General features: G+C 42.0%; 1 protein-coding gene across 1 annotated transcript in view; it reads left to right on the top strand.

Moving 5' to 3' along the window:
• The window catches only part of LOC120047685 (single-minded homolog 1-A-like), a 38,856-nt gene extending 25,874 nt beyond the window's left edge, over positions 1–12,982 (top strand). The window contains exons 9-12 of the mRNA XM_038993235.1: positions 10,436–10,601; positions 10,846–11,272; positions 11,618–12,164; positions 12,303–12,982. Coding sequence (XP_038849163.1) covers positions 10,436–10,601; positions 10,846–11,272; positions 11,618–12,164; positions 12,303–12,480 — 1,318 coding nt within the window. The 3' untranslated portion in view covers positions 12,481–12,982. The remainder of the gene's footprint in view (positions 1–10,435; positions 10,602–10,845; positions 11,273–11,617; positions 12,165–12,302) is intronic.
• The last annotated feature ends 3,864 nt before the right edge of the window (positions 12,983–16,846 follow it).

Below are 16,846 nucleotides of genomic sequence, written 5' to 3'. Positions count from 1 at the left end.
AGAATAGTTATTGTCTAGTAGTGGGGATGTCTGTGATCGTAGAATAGTTATTGTCTAGTAGTGTGGATGTCTGTGATCGTAGAATAGTTATTGTGTAGTAGTGTGGATGTCTGTGATCGTAGAATAGTTATTGTCTAGTAGTGTGGATGTCTGTGATCGTAGAATAGTTATTGTCTAGTAGTGTGGATGTCTGTGATCGTAGAATAGTTATGATGTGTAGTAGTGTGGATGTCTGTGATCGTAGAATAGTTATGATGTGTAGTAGTGTGGATGTCTGTGATCGTAGAATAGTTATTGGGTAGTAGTGTGGATGTCTGTGATCGTAGAATAGTTATTGTGTAGTAGTGTGGATGTCTGTGATCCTAGAATAGTTATTGGGTAGTAGTGTGGATGTCTGTCATCGTAGAATAGTTATTGTGTAATAGTGTGGATATCTGTGTGTAGAGTAGTTATGATGTCTAGTAGTGTGGATATCTGTGTGTAGAGTAGTTATGATGTCTAGTAGTGTGGATATCTGTGTGTAGAGTAGTTATGATGTGTAGTAGTGTGGATGTCTGTGTGTAGAGTAGTTATGATGTGTAGTAGTGTGGATGTCTGTGTGTAGTGTAGTTATGATGTGTAGTAGTGTGGATATCTGTGTGTAGAGTAGTTATGATGTGTAGTAGTGTGGATGTCTGTGTGTAGAGTAGTTATGATATGTAGTAGTGTGGATGTCTGTGGTCGTAGAATAGTTATTGTGTAATAGTGTGGATGTCTGTAATCGTAGAATAGTTATGATGTGTAGTAGTGTGGATGTCTGTGTGTAGAGTAGTTATGATGTGTAGTAGTGTGGATGTCTGTGTGTAGAATAGTTATGATGTGTAGTAGTGTGGATGTCTGTGTGTAGAATAGTTATGATGTCTAGTAGTGGGGATGTCTGTGATCGTAGAATAGTTATTGTCTAGTAGTGTGGATGTCTGTGGTCGTAGAATAGTTATGATGTCTAGTAGTGGGGATGTCTGTGGTCGTAGAATAGTTATTGTCTAGTAGTGGGGATGTCTGTGATCGTAGAATAGTTATTGTCTAGTAGTGGGGATGTCTGTGATCGTAGAATAGTTATTGTCTAGTAGTGGGGATGTCTGTGTGTAGAGTAGTTATGATGTGTAGTAGTGTGGATGTCTGTGTGTAGAGTAGTTATGATGTGTAGTAGTGTGGATGTCTGTGTGTAGAGTAGTTATGATGTGTAGTAGTGTGGATGTCTGTGTGTAGAGTAGTTATGATGTGTAGTAGTGTGGATGTCTGTGGTCGTAGAATAGTTATTGTCTAGTAGTGGGGATGTCTGTGGTCGTAGAATAGTTATTGTCTAGTAGTGGGGATGTCTGTGGTCGTAGAATAGTTATGATGTGTAGTAGTGTGGATGTCTGTGATCGTAGAATAGTTATTGGGTAGTAGTGTGGATGTCTGTGATTGTAGAATAGTTATTGTCTAGTAGTGGGGATGTCTGTGATCGTAGAATAGTTATTGTCTAGTAGTGTGGATGTCTGTGATCGTAGAATAGTTATTGGGTAGTAGTGTGGATGTCTGTGATCGTAGAATAGTTATTGTCTAGTAGTGTGGATGTCTGTGATCGTAGAATAGTTATTGTCTAGTAGTGTGGATGTCTGTGATCGTAGAATAGTTATTGTCTAGTAGTGTGGATGTCTGTGATCGTAGAATAGTTATTGTCTAGTAATGTGGATGTCTGTGATCGTAGAATAGTTATTGTCTAGTAGTGTGGATGTCTGTGGTCGTAGAATAGTTGTTGTGTAGTAGTGTGGATGTCTGTGATCGTAGAATAGTTATTGTGTAGTAGTGTGGATGTCTGTGATCGTAGAATAGTTATTGTCTAGTAGTGTGGATGTCTGTGGTCGTAGAATAGTTATTGTGTAGTAGTGTGGATGTCTGTGATCGTAGAATAGTTATTGGGTAGTAGTGTGGATGTCTGTGATCGTAGAATAGTTATTGTGTAGTAGTGTGGATGTCTGTGATCGTAGAATAGTTATTGTGTAGTAGTGTGGATGTCTGTGATCGTAGAATAGTTATTGGGTAGTAGTGTGGATGTCTGTGGTCGTAGAATAGTTATTGTGTAGTAGTGTGGATGTCTGTGGTCGTAGAATAGTTATTGTGTAGTAGTGTGGATGTCTGTGGTCGTAGAATAGTTATTGGGTAGTAGTGTGGATGTCTGTGATCGTAGAATAGTTATTGTCTAGTAGTGGGGGATGTCTGTGATCGTAGAATAGTTATTGTGTAGTAGTGTGGATGTCTGTGGTCGTAGAATAGTTATTGTTTAGTAGTGTGGATGTCTGTGATCGTAGAATAGTTATTGGGTAGTAGTGTGGATGTCTGTGATCGTAGAATAGTTATTGTCTAGTAGTGTGGATGTCTGTGATCGTAGAATAGTTATTGTCTAGTAGTGTGGATGTCTGTGGTCGTAGAATAGTTATTGTCTAGTAGTGGGGATGTCTGTGATCGTAGAATAGTTATTGTCTAGTAGTGTGGATGTCTGTGATCGTAGAATAGTTATTGGGTAGTAGTGTGGATGTCTGTGGTCGTAGAATAGTTATTGTCTAGTAGTGTGGATGTCTGTGATCGTAGAATATTTATTGGGTAGTAGTGTGGATGTCTGTGATCGTAGAATAGTTATTGTCTAGTAGTGTGGATGTCTGTGATCGTAGAATAGTTATTGTCTAGTAGTGTGGATGTCTGTGATCGTAGAACAGTTATTGTGTAGTAGTGTGGATGTCTGTGATCGTAGAATAGTTATTGTCTAGTAGTGGGGATGTCTGTGATCGTAGAATAGTTATTGTCTAGTAGTGTGGATGTCTGTGATCGTAGAATAGTTATTGTCTAGTAGTGTGGATGTCTGTGATCGTAGAATAGTTATGATGTGTAGTAGTGTGGATGTCTGTGATCGTAGAATAGTTATGATGTGTAGTAGTGTGGATGTCTGTGATCGTAGAATAGTTATTGGGTAGTAGTGTGGATGTCTGTGATCGTAGAATAGTTATTGTGTAGTAGTGTGGATGTCTGTGATCGTAGAATAGTTATTGGGTAGTAGTGTGGATGTCTGTGATCGTAGAATAGTTATTGTGTAATAGTGTGGATATCTGTGTGTAGAGTAGTTATGATGTCTAGTAGTGTGGATATCTGTGTGTAGAGTAGTTATGATGTGTAGTAGTGTGGATGTCTGTGTGTAGAGTAGTTATGATGTGTAGTAGTGTGGATGTCTGTGTGTAGAGTAGTTATGATGTGTAGTAGTGTGGATATCTGTGTGTAGAGTAGTTATGATGTGTAGTAGTGTGGATGTCTGTGTGTAGAGTAGTTATGATATGTAGTAGTGTGGATGTCTGTGGTCGTAGAATAGTTATTGTGTAATAGTGTGGATGTCTGTAATCGTAGAATAGTTATGATGTGTAGTAGTGTGGATGTCTGTGTGTAGAGTAGTTATGATGTGTAGTAGTGTGGATGTCTGTGTGTAGAATAGTTATGATGTGTAGTAGTGTGTCTGTCTGTGTGTAGAATAGTTATGATGTCTAGTAGTGGGGATGTCTGTGATCGTAGAATAGTTATTGTCTAGTAGTGTGGATGTCTGTGGTCGTAGAATAGTTATGATGTCTAGTAGTGGGGATGTCTGTGGTCGTAGAATAGTTATTGTCTAGTAGTGGGGATGTCTGTGATCGTAGAATAGTTATTGTCTAGTAGTGGGGATGTCTGTGATCGTAGAATAGTTATTGTCTAGTAGTGGGGATGTCTGTGTGTAGAGTAGTTATGATGTGTAGTAGTGTGGATGTCTGTGTGTAGAGTAGTTATGATGTGTAGTAGTGTGGATGTCTGTGTGTAGAGTAGTTATGATGTGTAGTAGTGTGGATGTCTGTGTGTAGAGTAGTTATGATGTGTAGTAGTGTGGATGTCTGTGGTCGTAGAATAGTTATTGTCTAGTAGTGGGGATGTCTGTGGTCGTAGAATAGTTATTGTCTAGTAGTGGGGATGTCTGTGGTCGTAGAATAGTTATGATGTGTAGTAGTGTGGATGTCTGTGATCGTAGAATAGTTATTGGGTAGTAGTGTGGATGTCTGTGATCGTAGAATAGTTATTGTCTAGTAGTGGGGATGTCTGTGATCGTAGAATAGTTATTGTCTAGTAGTGTGGATGTCTGTGATCGTAGAATAGTTATTGGGTAGTAGTGTGGATGTCTGTGATCGTAGAATAGTTATTGTCTAGTAGTGTGGATGTCTGTGATCGTAGAATAGTTATTGTCTAGTAGTGTGGATGTCTGTGATCGTAGAATAGTTATTGTCTAGTAGTGTGGATGTCTGTGATCGTAGAATAGTTATTGTCTAGTAGTGTGGATGTCTGTGATCGTAGAATAGTTATTGTCTAGTAGTGTGGATGTCTGTGGTCGTAGAATAGTTATTGTGTAGTAGTGTGGATGTCTGTGATCGTAGAATAGTTATTGTGTAGTAGTGTGGATGTCTGTGATCGTAGAATAGTTATTGTCTAGTAGTGTGGATGTCTGTGGTCGTAGAATAGTTATTGTGTAGTAGTGTGGATGTCTGTGGTCGTAGAATAGTTATTGTGTAGTAGTGTGGATGTCTGTGATCGTAGAATAGTTATTGTGTAGTAGTGTGGATGTCTGTGATCGTAGAATAGTTATTGTCTAGTAGTGTGGATGTCTGTGGTCGTAGAATAGTTATTGTGTAGTAGTGTGGATGTCTGTGATCGTAGAATAGTTATTGGGTAGTAGTGTGGATGTCTGTGATCGTAGAATAGTTATTGTGTAGTAGTGTGGATGTCTGTGATCGTAGAATAGTTATTGGGTAGTAGTGTGGATGTCTGTGATCGTAGAATAGTTATTGTCTAGTAGTGGGGGATGTCTGTGATCGTAGAATAGTTATTGTGTAGTAGTGTGGATGTCTGTGGTCGTAGAATAGTTATTGTTTAGTAGTGTGGATGTCTGTGATCGTAGAATAGTTATTGTCTAGTAGTGTGGATGTCTGTGATCGTAGAATAGTTATTGTCTAGTAATGTGGATGTCTGTGATCGTAGAATAGTTATTGTCTAGTAGTGTGGATGTCTGTGGTCGTAGAATAGTTATTGTCTAGTAGTGGGGATGTCTGTGATCGTAGAATAGTTATTGTCTAGTAGTGTGGATGTCTGTGATCGTAGAATAGTTATTGGGTAGTAGTGTGGATGTCTGTGGTCGTAGAATAGTTATTGTCTAGTAGTGTGGATGTCTGTGATCGTAGAATAGTTATTGGGTAGTAGTGTGGATGTCTGTGATCGTAGAATAGTTATTGTCTAGTAGTGTGGATTTCTGTGATCGTAGAATAGTTATTGTCTAGTAGTGTGGATGTCTGTGATCGTAGAATAGTTATTGTGTAGTAGTGTGGATGTCTGTGATCGTAGAATAGTTATTGTCTAGTAGTGGGGATGTCTGTGATCGTAGAATAGTTATTGTCTAGTAGTGTGGATGTCTGTGATCGTAGAATAGTTATTGTCTAGTAGTGTGGATGTCTGTGATCGTATAATAGTTATGATGGGTAGTAGTGTGGATGTCTGTGATCGTAGAATAGTTATGATGTGTAGTAGTGTGGATGTCTGTGATCGTAGAATAGTTATTGGGTAGTAGTGTGGATGTCTGTGATCGTAGAATAGTTATTGTGTAGTAGTGTGGATGTCTGTGATCGTAGAATAGTTATTGTCTAGTAGTGTGGATGTCTGGTCGTAGAATAGTTATTGTCTAGTAGTGGGGATGTCTGTGATCGTAGAATAGTTATTGGGTAGTAGTGTGGATGTCTGTGATCGTAGAATAGTTATTGTCTAGTAGTGTGGATGTCTGTGATCGTAGAATAGTTATTGTGTAGTAGTGTGGATGTCTGTGGTCGTAGAATAGTTATTGTCTAGTAGTGTGGATGTCTGTGATCGTAGAATAGTTATTGTGTAGTAGTGTGGATGTCTGTGATCGTAGAATAGTTATGATGTGTAGTAGTGTGGATGTCTGTGATCGTAGAATAGTTATTGGGTAGTAGTGTGGATGTCTGTGATCGTAGAATAGTTATTGTCTAGTAGTGTGGATGTCTGTGTGTAGAATAGTTATTGTGTAGTAGTGTGGATGTCTGTGTGTAGAATAGTTATTGTCTAGCAGTGTGGATGTCTGTGATCGTAGAATAGTTATTGTCTAGTAGTGTGGATGTCTGTGATCGTAGAATAGTTATTGTCTAGTAGTGTGGATGTCTGTGATCGTAGAATATTTATTGTTTAGTAGTGTGGATGTCTGTGATCGTAGAATAGTTATTGTGTAGTAGTGTGGATGTCTGTGGTCGTAGAATAGTTATTGTGTAGTAGTGTGGATGTCTGTGATCGTAGAATAGTTATTGTCTAGTAGTGTGGATGTCTGTGTGTAGAATAGTTATTGTGTAGTAGTGTGGATGTCTGTGGTCGTAGAATAGTTATTGTGTAGTAGTGTGGATGTCTGTGATCGTAGAATAGTTATTGTGTAGTAGTGTGGATATCTGTGATCGTAGAATAGTTATGATGTGTAGTAGTGTGGATGTCTGTGATCGTAGAATAGTTATTGTGTAGTAGTGTGGATGTCTGTGATCGTAGAATAGTTATTGTGTAGTAGTGTGGATGTCTGTGGTCGTAGAATAGTTATTGTGTAGTAGTGTGGATGTCTGTGGTCGTAGAATAGTTATTGTCTAGTAGTGTGGATGTCTGTGATCGTAGAATAGTTATTGTCTAGTAGTGTGGATGTCTGTGGTCGTAGAATAGTTATTGTCTAGTAGTGTGGATGTCTGTGATCGTAGAATAGTTATTGTCTAGTAGTGTCGGTGTCTGTGATCGTAGAATAGTTATTGTGTAGTAGTGTGGATGTCTGTGTGTAGAATAGTTATTGTGTAGTAGTGTGGATGTCTGTGGTCGTAGAATAGTTATTGTCTAGTAGTGTGGATGTCTGTGATCGTAGAATAGTTATTGTCTAGTACTGTGGATGTCTGTGATCGTAGAATAGTTATTGTCTAGTACTGTGGATGTCTGTGATCGTAGAACAGTTATTGTCTAGTAGTGTGGATGTCTGTGATCGTAGAATAGTTATTGTCTAGTAGTGTGGATGTCTGTGATCGTAGAATAGTTATTGTCTAGTAGTGTCGGTGTCTGTGATCGTAGAATAGTTATTGTGTAGTAGTGTGGATGTCTGTGTGTAGAATAGCTATTGTGTAGTAGTGTGGATGTCTGTGGTCGTAGAATAGTTATTGTGTAGTAGTGTGGGTATCTGTGTGTAGATTAGTTATTGTGTAGTAGTGTGGGTATCTGTGTGTAGATTAGTTATTGTGTTGAGTAGTGTGGGTGTCTGTGTGTTGAGGTCATTGAGTTATCAGGTTCACTAAAGCTTATTCATGTCTATGGACTTGGCTGTTACCTTTGGAACCCTCACCCGGGAAGGGAAAGTCACTTGGCAAGGTGTCTCTGGAATGAACAACATGTCCATCTGTCTGTCTGCAGACTGTGTCAACTGTCTCAGTCAGGCATGGGCTCACAAAGTATTTTTTTTCTTCCTAATAGTTTTAATTTGTTTGGTTGAGTCAACCTGGCCTGAGGTGTCAGATAGAAGGGGTTGCACTGTTGGCACTATTCCATTGTCTCTATTGCTCTTGGCAAACCTCAATCCAGTCAAGCTTAAGTATTAGAAAGAAAACTAATACAGTTTGAACCCAGGTCTGGTGGACTGTCTTTCTCACTTTCGCACTGATAAACAACACAATTTGCTTCAACCCAGTTTTCCACTGGAAAAGTCACCATAACGTTCAAACCTCTTTTCACTCAGCATGCGCTTACTTTATCAACTGAACTGCAAACAGTCCAGATATAGATATAGTCTGAGTCAAGCTCTATTGGTTTTGTGAGTGTTAGTATTGGCTCAGTACAGATGTAGGATCTTAATTTGATCACCCTGTTGCAGGAGAACTTTCCTACAATGCAGGAAATTTAAAACTTGTAATGTATTGGAGGTTTAAAAAGGCTTCTGAAGTTTGTAATTTTCACTTAGAAATCTTATAATTATAATCCACATAATAATTCACATTTCCTGTTTCTGCAGGATTATTTTCCTGCTGTAGCAAACTGGCTCAAATTAAGAACCTACATCTGTACCTTCTGGTTAGGTCTGTGAAAACGGTGCTACTGCCTTCTAGGATGGGACATTTAGCAAATTTCCTGGTGTGCTGCTGTGTGTAATGTGTATTGCTGCAGATGTAAAAGTGTTTCAGTAAATAAATTAAGCCCATAAAACACTCCATTAACCAGAGGAGGCAGAAGAGGCTGCTCCGTACAGAGGAGAGAAGATGGAAATGGCTCGACACGCACTGCCGCAGCCGCAGACTACCCCCCTCCCCAAATCCATAATGGTGTTTATGAGGTTTTAATTGATAGGCCATAAAGATGAGGAGCATTTATGGCTGCAAGCTTGGTGAGAGAGTAGAGAGTTTAGAATTTGTGGATGAAGATTTCTCATTCCTCCCATGTGATCTTTTTTTTTTAAACAATTGTTTTATTTTTATTGAATACTGTACAGTCAATTAGTACCGTCTTGTGACCTTCTTGAGATGTTTTATCGTGTGAGACATTAAGCTGTAATGAGACATTGTGCAAACGTGTTGTTTGCCTCAACGTATCTGTGAGAATAGCATCAGTCAGTCAGTGAATTCATAGTAACTCAGTTCATTAGCAGAGAGAGATAACAATACAATGTCATCCACTGAGTGTTCCTGTCCTGTCTGAGGCTAAATAATAATGATAATAATGAGTTCATTATTTCACCATAGATTTCTGAGAGAATGGCATGGGATTTAGTCAGTTCATCAGAGAACTATCACAGCCCCTTTGTCACTGTTGTTATCAGAGGTAGTGGTGGGTGATTCACACAGTAGCAGGTAGAGGTGTACTAGTCTACACTGATTAACACACAGCTAGTAGGGAACACAGGAGTTCACCTCTGGTTGAACTGCCTCTATGTGTACTAGTACTGATAACCTCTTTGCCTTGTCCTATTGGCTAGTACTGATAACCCTTCCACCTTCCGTCCCCTTCCTATTGGCCAGAGCCTGTCCCTGTGATCCCTGACCTTAGGCAATACTCTGTGTTTACAGCAAGATAAGAACACTTTATCACATAAAGGAGTTGGTGTGTGTGTCGTGCACTGAAATGCGTGACCTGACCTGATCCCATGAGAATACTATTCTGTATGTTTTTAATAGTGTTTGTATGGAACATGTATTTCTTGATTGTGATTGTGTGTGTTTTAGAAATCAAAGTTTGTGTGTGTGTATGTATGTGCATGTACCTGTATATGTGTCTGTGTGCGAGTGAGCGTGTGCACATGCATGGGGTGTGTGTGTGTGTGTGTGTGTGTGTGTGTGTGTGTGTGTGTGTGTGTGTGTGTGTGTGTGTGTGTGTGTGTGTGTGTGTGTGTGTGTGTGTGTGTGTGTGTGTGTGTGTGTGTGTGTGTGTGTGTGTGTGTGTGTGTGTGTGTGGGGGTGTGTGTGTGTGGGTGGGTGTGTGTGTGGGTGGGTGGGTGGAATGGATCAGTGTTTGGCCAGAGTAAACCCTGTCCAGGTTTTTCCATCCATCTTCTCCAACTTGATTCATCATAGTGAACAAAATCCATACGGGGAGGCCTGGGACCTGAAATCGGCCCTGGCATTTCTAACACACTGGCCCATTTTCTTCCTTGAAGCCCCGACACCGGCCCATTTTTTCCCCTTGATGCCACATTATTAGTCAGATAATGCTTATTATTTGTGAAAATAAATAAAGTTGGACAGTCCCACTCAGCTAAAAATGTACCAGCCCATCTGGCATTTGCCCGAAATGCCCGATGCCCAGTCCACCCCTGCTTTACAGAGAAATAAATTCCCATTTCCAAGTACTGTCTCCTGGCATGGTGTTCCTGTGGGCTTGGCTTAGCCAAACATAGCCCTTAATCGCATGTGTATTTGAACGGACAGCCTCCCCTCTGTTGTATGTTTGTTAAAGGCCTTGTTACAATCCTGATGGAGAAACAAGTCCTTCTGAAAGCCTCTCTACCGCTCTTTCTCGCTCTCACTCTCGCTCTCACTCTCGCTCTCTTTCTCTCTTTCACTCTCTCTCTTCTCTCTCTTTCTCTCTCACACAGACACACACACACACCATGCTCTAATTACCAAACTGATGTTAGTGTGTATTTGCACCATGAGAGTGAAAAAAATAAAATACCCAGGTAGACAAATGCACAAGCCACACTTGGATAAACAGTCTTAACAGTGGAGCTGTCTTCTCTTGTTTAATGATGGTCTTTATGTAATCCTAACACATAGTTAAATCAGGAATATACCTGTGTATCTACATGATCTACAGTCCATACTGTATGTGTATGCTTCTGTAGGGATACTGAGTATAAAGGACTCCAGCTGTCTCTGGACCAGGTGACAGACACCAAGCCCTCCTTCCCCTTCAGCAGTGCTCCCACCAGCCTCACTGAGAACCGCAGAGCACCCAAGAGCAGAGTGTCCCGAGCTAAGGCCAAGGCTCGACTGTCCCCCTACACACAGGTGAGGCTCTATAGGAACATACAGCGCTGGTCTTGTACACATCCTACACAGAGGCAACTCTCTCTATTTGAGCCAGGATACTGCATGATCTGTCAGTGATGGGAGGTGGCTTATATCTGATTTTTCACTTCTTGATTACCTGGGTAATGACTCATATTTCTCCTCTCTCTCGCTCTCTGTCTTTCTCTTTCTCTCTCTATCTCTCTCCCTCTCTCTCCCTCTTGCTCGCTCTCTCTATCTGCAGTACACTGGTTTCCAGGCCGAGCGGTCAGAGTCGGACCAGGATAGTCCTTGGGCAGGATCTCCCCTCACAGACTCCGCTTCCCCTCAGCTGCTGGAGCAGGGGGAGGGGCTTGGCGCCTCCTGTGCCTACAGGCAGTTCTCCGAGCCACGTCCCCTCTGCTACAGCCTCCCAATCACTGAGGAGCACCACCACCACCACACCCCCAGCGAAAGCCACTCCCACCTCGACAGACACGGCCACAACCAGACGTGCGAGCGGGGCCACTGTGAGGCAGGGAGGTACTTCCTGGGTGCTCCCCAGGGTGGGACAGAGGCGTGGTGGGGAGCTGCCCACTCTGTGCTGCCCCTGGCCAAAACCTCGTCCCTGGAGAATGGAGAGGGATACGAGAGCAACGTGCCCCACATCAGCTCCATCCACAGTCTGCATAGTAAGTCCCTATCCCTGGCCCTTTAGCTTGTATTACTGTAGGAGGCTGGAGATGGGTGAACTCCACTGTTGCAGGCTCAAAGACACACAGATTTGATTCGGGTTGGTACAAAAGCCTGCTCACTTTTCAGATCTCCCACCTCTGCTTTATTTAACCTTTATTTAACCAGGAAAGAATATTGTGGTTAAACATCACTTTTGCAATGGTGACCTGGAAGAGGTCAGCAGGAAAATACAGGTTAGTTTTAACCCTTAACCTGTAGGATAACATGCTGCTAGCGCTGCTTAGCCCTGGATATAGCTTCCTGTTGGCTCTAAGATCAGTATCCTGTCCCTCCCTCTACAGACTGTGGCCAATGGGACCAGGACAGTGTGGTCAGCTCACCAGACGGGGGCTCCGCCAGCGACTCAGGGGACCGTTACCGCGCAGACTACTTCCGGGTCAGCGCCCAGGAGCCGAGCAAGATCGAGACCCTGATCCGAGCCACGCAGCAGATGATCAAGGAGGAGGAGAATCGGCTGCAGCACCGCAGCAAGCTCCACCCAGGCCCTGCCAACGGCCTCCTGAAGGGCCCCGGACCCTGCTTCACCCCTGACTACCCCCAGGGGGTGCTACATAGCGTGTTGTGCCGAGGCCTGGGTCAGGTGATCAGCCCCGCATCAAGCCCTGCCCCTCTCTCCAGGCTCAGCAGCCCAGGGCCTGACCCCCTCCTCCCCAAGCCCAAAAACTACCTCCAGCAGACAGGACAGACAGACCTGTCCCCTCTCCCCCAGCCCCTGCACCACCAGCTTGGCCATCCAGGCCCCTGCTCAGCCTCCTCCCCTACCCCTGCCCCAGCCCTCTACCCTTCCCACCCCCAAACCCAAACGGGGAGGCCCTATCTGGACAAGCAAGCTGCTACCTACTCCCTGACGGGGAGGCCCTATCTGGACAAGCAAGCTGCTACCTACTCCCTGACGGGGAGGCCTTATCTGGACAAGCAAGCTGCTACCTACTCCCTGACGGGGAGGCCTTATCTGGACAAGCAAGCTGCTACCTACTCCCTGACGGGCTACGCCCTGGAGCACCTGTATGACACCGAGAGCCTCAGGGACTTCTGTTCCTCCGCTGGCTCCACCCACTACGACGTGACTTCACACCTGCGCATGCAGGCAGAGCAGGGGCCGGGACACAAGGGGACCTCCGTCATCATCACCAACGGCAGCTAACGCCCGCTTGTCCAATAACAGTAAAGGAATGTCTAAAATGTCAGCCTATTCCCTGTATAGGGAATAGCGTGCCATTTCCCTACACGCTATTTTTGACCAGAGCCTGCGTAGGGCTCTGGTCAAAAGTAATGCACTACAGATGCACTTCAGATGCACACTAAAACACATGAAGAAGAAACTGTGGATCCATGGAATATTCATTCTATAGCCCAGCCTCAACGGCCTCTTCTGCGTCTTATCCAGCAAAAACACTTTTTTCCTATCCTACTTCTTGTTTCCTTTTATTTTAATCTTTACAGAGCTACATTATTCCATTTGCACTGTCAGAAATAGAGTTTCATTGTGGGAACCTCACCCCTATGGTTGAAGGGTTGTGGATATGTTTTGAGTTAACAGGACAGGGTTCAACGTTAGTGCACTTTTTAGTGTTAGTCAGAATCCCCTTATCACAACACAACTCTAGAGTTAAAGTCAACTAGACCTGGTTAAATTTATATATTTTTTGCCCGCGCTACAAACGGCTATATCGGTCTGCTAATACAGGACTAGTAAAGGCCCAGTGCACTACTTTTCAGATAATAATTCAGGGGGTACTACAGCATCCTCAGCACCCCTACTTCCCGTAGCTATGATTAAAGGCGTGCAGTATAGAGATGAAGCAAAAATTATACAAAAAAACTTCACAGACATCAACAATTATGCAAATTCATTCTATCTATGTTTTCCCCACTATGTAAGCTATGGATTAAGGGAAGTGTACACACACTTTCAGAGAAAGCAAAGGGGAGATTTAAGGGATACATGCAAGAGATACATATGCCTACATTTACATTGAGACATACAGCAGTTCACCTGGACCTACAGGTAGCAGGCTTTTCTTGGGCTAAATGTCTTGTTGGCGTGGATAACAACATTTATTAGTCATTTGGTCTGTAGTGGTATAATATCACCTCAGTGAGGATAACAACATTATATACAACCTCTAATGAACAACCTTATTGAGATGTGATTACTGGGAGGCTAAGGGTCAATATGATGACATGGATTGCCTCATTTGCCAGGTGTAGTGGTAAACACTGAGGGTGAATTTAGCATGCTTTCAAGGTAAACACTGAGGAGGGAGTTAGCATGCTAGAAAGGCTGAAGTGTGAGTTAGCATGCTAACAAGGTTGAGGTGTGAGTTAGCATGCTAACAAGACTGATGTGGGAGTTAGCATGCTAACTCGGCTGAGGTGAGAGTTAGCATGCTAACGTGTGTGTACCTCCGAGGCATGTCTTGTTAAATTGTCAACAAGGGTAATCGTAGTTATTGTACTGTAACGAGATGCCCATTGTTTATTGAACATATGATGAGATGAAGGAAAAATCAAGTGAGGTGAAATGGAGAGATTGTGGTTGATTGACTTGTGCACTGTTCTAATATTACAGAATGATGTAGTGGCAACAATTGCTTGTACCAACATGACATTAGTTAATATTACCATAATAATGAGTTATATGACAATTCATGAAATATTTTCACAAAGTCATGATACATGCAGCAATATGCAATCCAACCAGTTGGGTAGTCATTTAGACAGCCTAAATCATTATCACATCTGATCATGATAATGCTTGTTTGTTATAAACTGGCATTACCTTTCTCTAACGCTAAATATCATGTTCATTATACTGTTTTGTAGGCAGTGTGACACATTTCTAGCGTTCCCCTGGATTCTATTGTAAATGTGGTTACCATATCTCTCATATTTATAAGTTTGGATTTTTTTTTTGTCAGAGTCTGAATTGTGCTTTTCCAAAGTTATTTATGATGTAAATATGCTGAGAAAAAGACACCACTTTGAAGCACAAGGGAAAAGTTGTATTTATTTAGTGAATGTTTATTTTGGGTTTTGAAATATAGTTGCAATCAAAACAGTCTGCTTGCATATGAGTGTGTTTGATTTAAACAAATTCTATGAAAAAAATTAATAAACAACACTTTTTCCAAAGAAAAAATGGCTCATAATTGACGTGTGTTTTCTATTGTAGGCTACTGTAAGCATTTGAGCGTAAATGCAATAATGAACTTATATTGACTATAGATACTGAAAAACATCTAAGAAAAAACATCTATTGGAACTGTATATTTACTGTTACATTTACCCATAAAAAGAAAAGTATTGCATTCTGTTCAGCTAATAATACAGTTTTTTTTTTAAAGGCAAAAAATACACCCCAAAACTGTGATGTTTTACTTAAACCATTTTCTGCAATGATTCAATTGAATCACATTTCAGAGATGGGACATTTTAGCAGTGAGAAGCACACTAAATGTCCCCTGGTTATGTGTGGCTGCTACGGCAAATAAAGAGACTGATGAAAATCAATACGGGACGATCTCCAATTAAGCGAAAATATTTGTGGGTCTAGAGAGGTCAGTGATGAGGAGCTTCCTCACTCTCTTTATCCCTCTTTTTCTCTCTCCCCCCCTCTCCTCCCCCTCTCTCTACTGTCTGATGGATGTTTACCGGGTGTTTGCTATAGTCGTTTCAACCCTAGACAGCTCAGGCTCCAGCACTGCATCACTCTCCCCATCCCTGTGTCTGCCATAGCTATTACAAGAACATTAGTACCCTTTAATCCCATAGGTTCTTCTTCACTTTACTTCCTCAGCTAGGACCAGAAGGAAGGAGATATTTGTCATGGTATTGGACTTCTTCTTTTTATCACAAGTTCATACAAAAGAACATAGGTTGATAGGCAGGCTAGAGAGCTGATTTATAATCCCTTGTTAATAAATCATTAACAAACTAAGATTTCTCCTGAAATGTCAGAATACACAAAAAAAGAGAAGAAAAAAAACAAGCACTTTAGAATCTAAATTACCAACAAGTCATAGCGACCTAAAAAAATGAAAAATCCCCTACAGGAATCCTGCATGAAAAAATCTGCGGGAATCCAGCAGAATATACTGTATAGGATAGGAAGTCCTGCAGGATATTCCACAGGCTTTTTGGGGCCACTTTCCTCTAGGACAAACCTGCTGGATCCTTTCCTCATCCTTCAGAGAATTTCATGTAGGACAATCCACAATCTTTCAAAAGAATGGACAGAAAGCACAATAAACAGAATGCATGGTCATTTTATTATCCAATGTTTGATTGTCCATTTCACCATCACTGCATAAAAGATGATTCGTAGGTAAATGATAAAAGCATATTTTGTAACAAGAGTGCGAGTAATGGTGACACTACATGAACAGCTTTTGTGCATTGGTGTGAAGTTAAACGGTTGTCTGCAATGATAAACTTAGTAATAGTTGGTTTTAATATGGCTGGTACATCAACAACATCTGTGGGTATGTGTTAGACTCATATCATTCTTTTCTATTTTACCCCCTTTTTCTCCCCAATTTTCGATCTTGTCTCATCGCTGCAACTCCCCAAAGGGCTCGGGAGAGGCGAAAGTGGAGTCATGCGTCCTCCGAAACATGACCCGCCCTACCGCACTCCTTAACATCCGCCAGCTTAACGCAGAAGGCAGCCGCACCAATGTGTCGGAGGAAACACAGTTCAACTGGCTACCGGGGTCAGCCTGCAGGCATCCGGCCCGCCACAAGGAGTTGGTAGAGCGCGATGAGCCAAGTATAGCCCCACCGACCAAACCCTTCCTTAACCCAGACGACGCTGGGCCAATTGTGCGCCGTCCTATGGGAATCCATAGGGCACAGCCCGAGAATTAACCCGGGTCTGTGGTAACGCCTCTAGCAATGTGATGCAATGCCTTAGACCGCTGTGCCACTCAGGAGGCCCATAGGCTCTTTTTTTAAAGGGAGAAATGAGAGGCTGAAACTGTGTGTGCTGTTACCTTGGCCTGCATGGCTATCCAGTGCTGCCTTCTGTGGTAGTCAGTCTCACTGTTGTTTACAGGCTCTGTCTTAACTGGAGAGGAGAGAGATGAGAGGGGCAGAGTTCAGAATATAACTGCAAGAACATGCGTGTGTGTGTGTGTGTGTGTGTGTGTGTTACATAAAAAAACAGCAACAAAATAGAGCAAATTATATACTGTAGTAGTAAAATACAACCTACTAACCCTTAACTAGTAGGCTACTGGACAAATGGAGCTGCAAATTAGACAAATAATCAGAAACAGATTAGTAAATGTATTGTTTTCTCATGCACTTACAATACCAGCTCTAATATGGTGTGGTGGCCTGCTAAACTGTTAGAAATACAAGGTAAATAATTACAGTAAAATGCTAGGTGTGTGTGTGTGTTTTATGTGCTCCCTGTAGTCTAAGCTGTAAGGGGAAATAACATGCTGGTGGTGAGGAAACTGTCCAAGCAAGCTAAAAGTTCAACAGAGAGAAAGTCATGTTAATATG

Source organism: Salvelinus namaycush, chromosome 5, assembly GCF_016432855.1.
Source record: "Salvelinus namaycush isolate Seneca chromosome 5, SaNama_1.0, whole genome shotgun sequence".
In the NCBI taxonomy this organism is placed as follows: domain Eukaryota; kingdom Metazoa; phylum Chordata; class Actinopteri; order Salmoniformes; family Salmonidae; genus Salvelinus; species Salvelinus namaycush.
The sequence above is the reverse complement of the archived record's forward strand: the minus strand, read 5'-3'. Positions and strand labels throughout refer to the sequence as shown.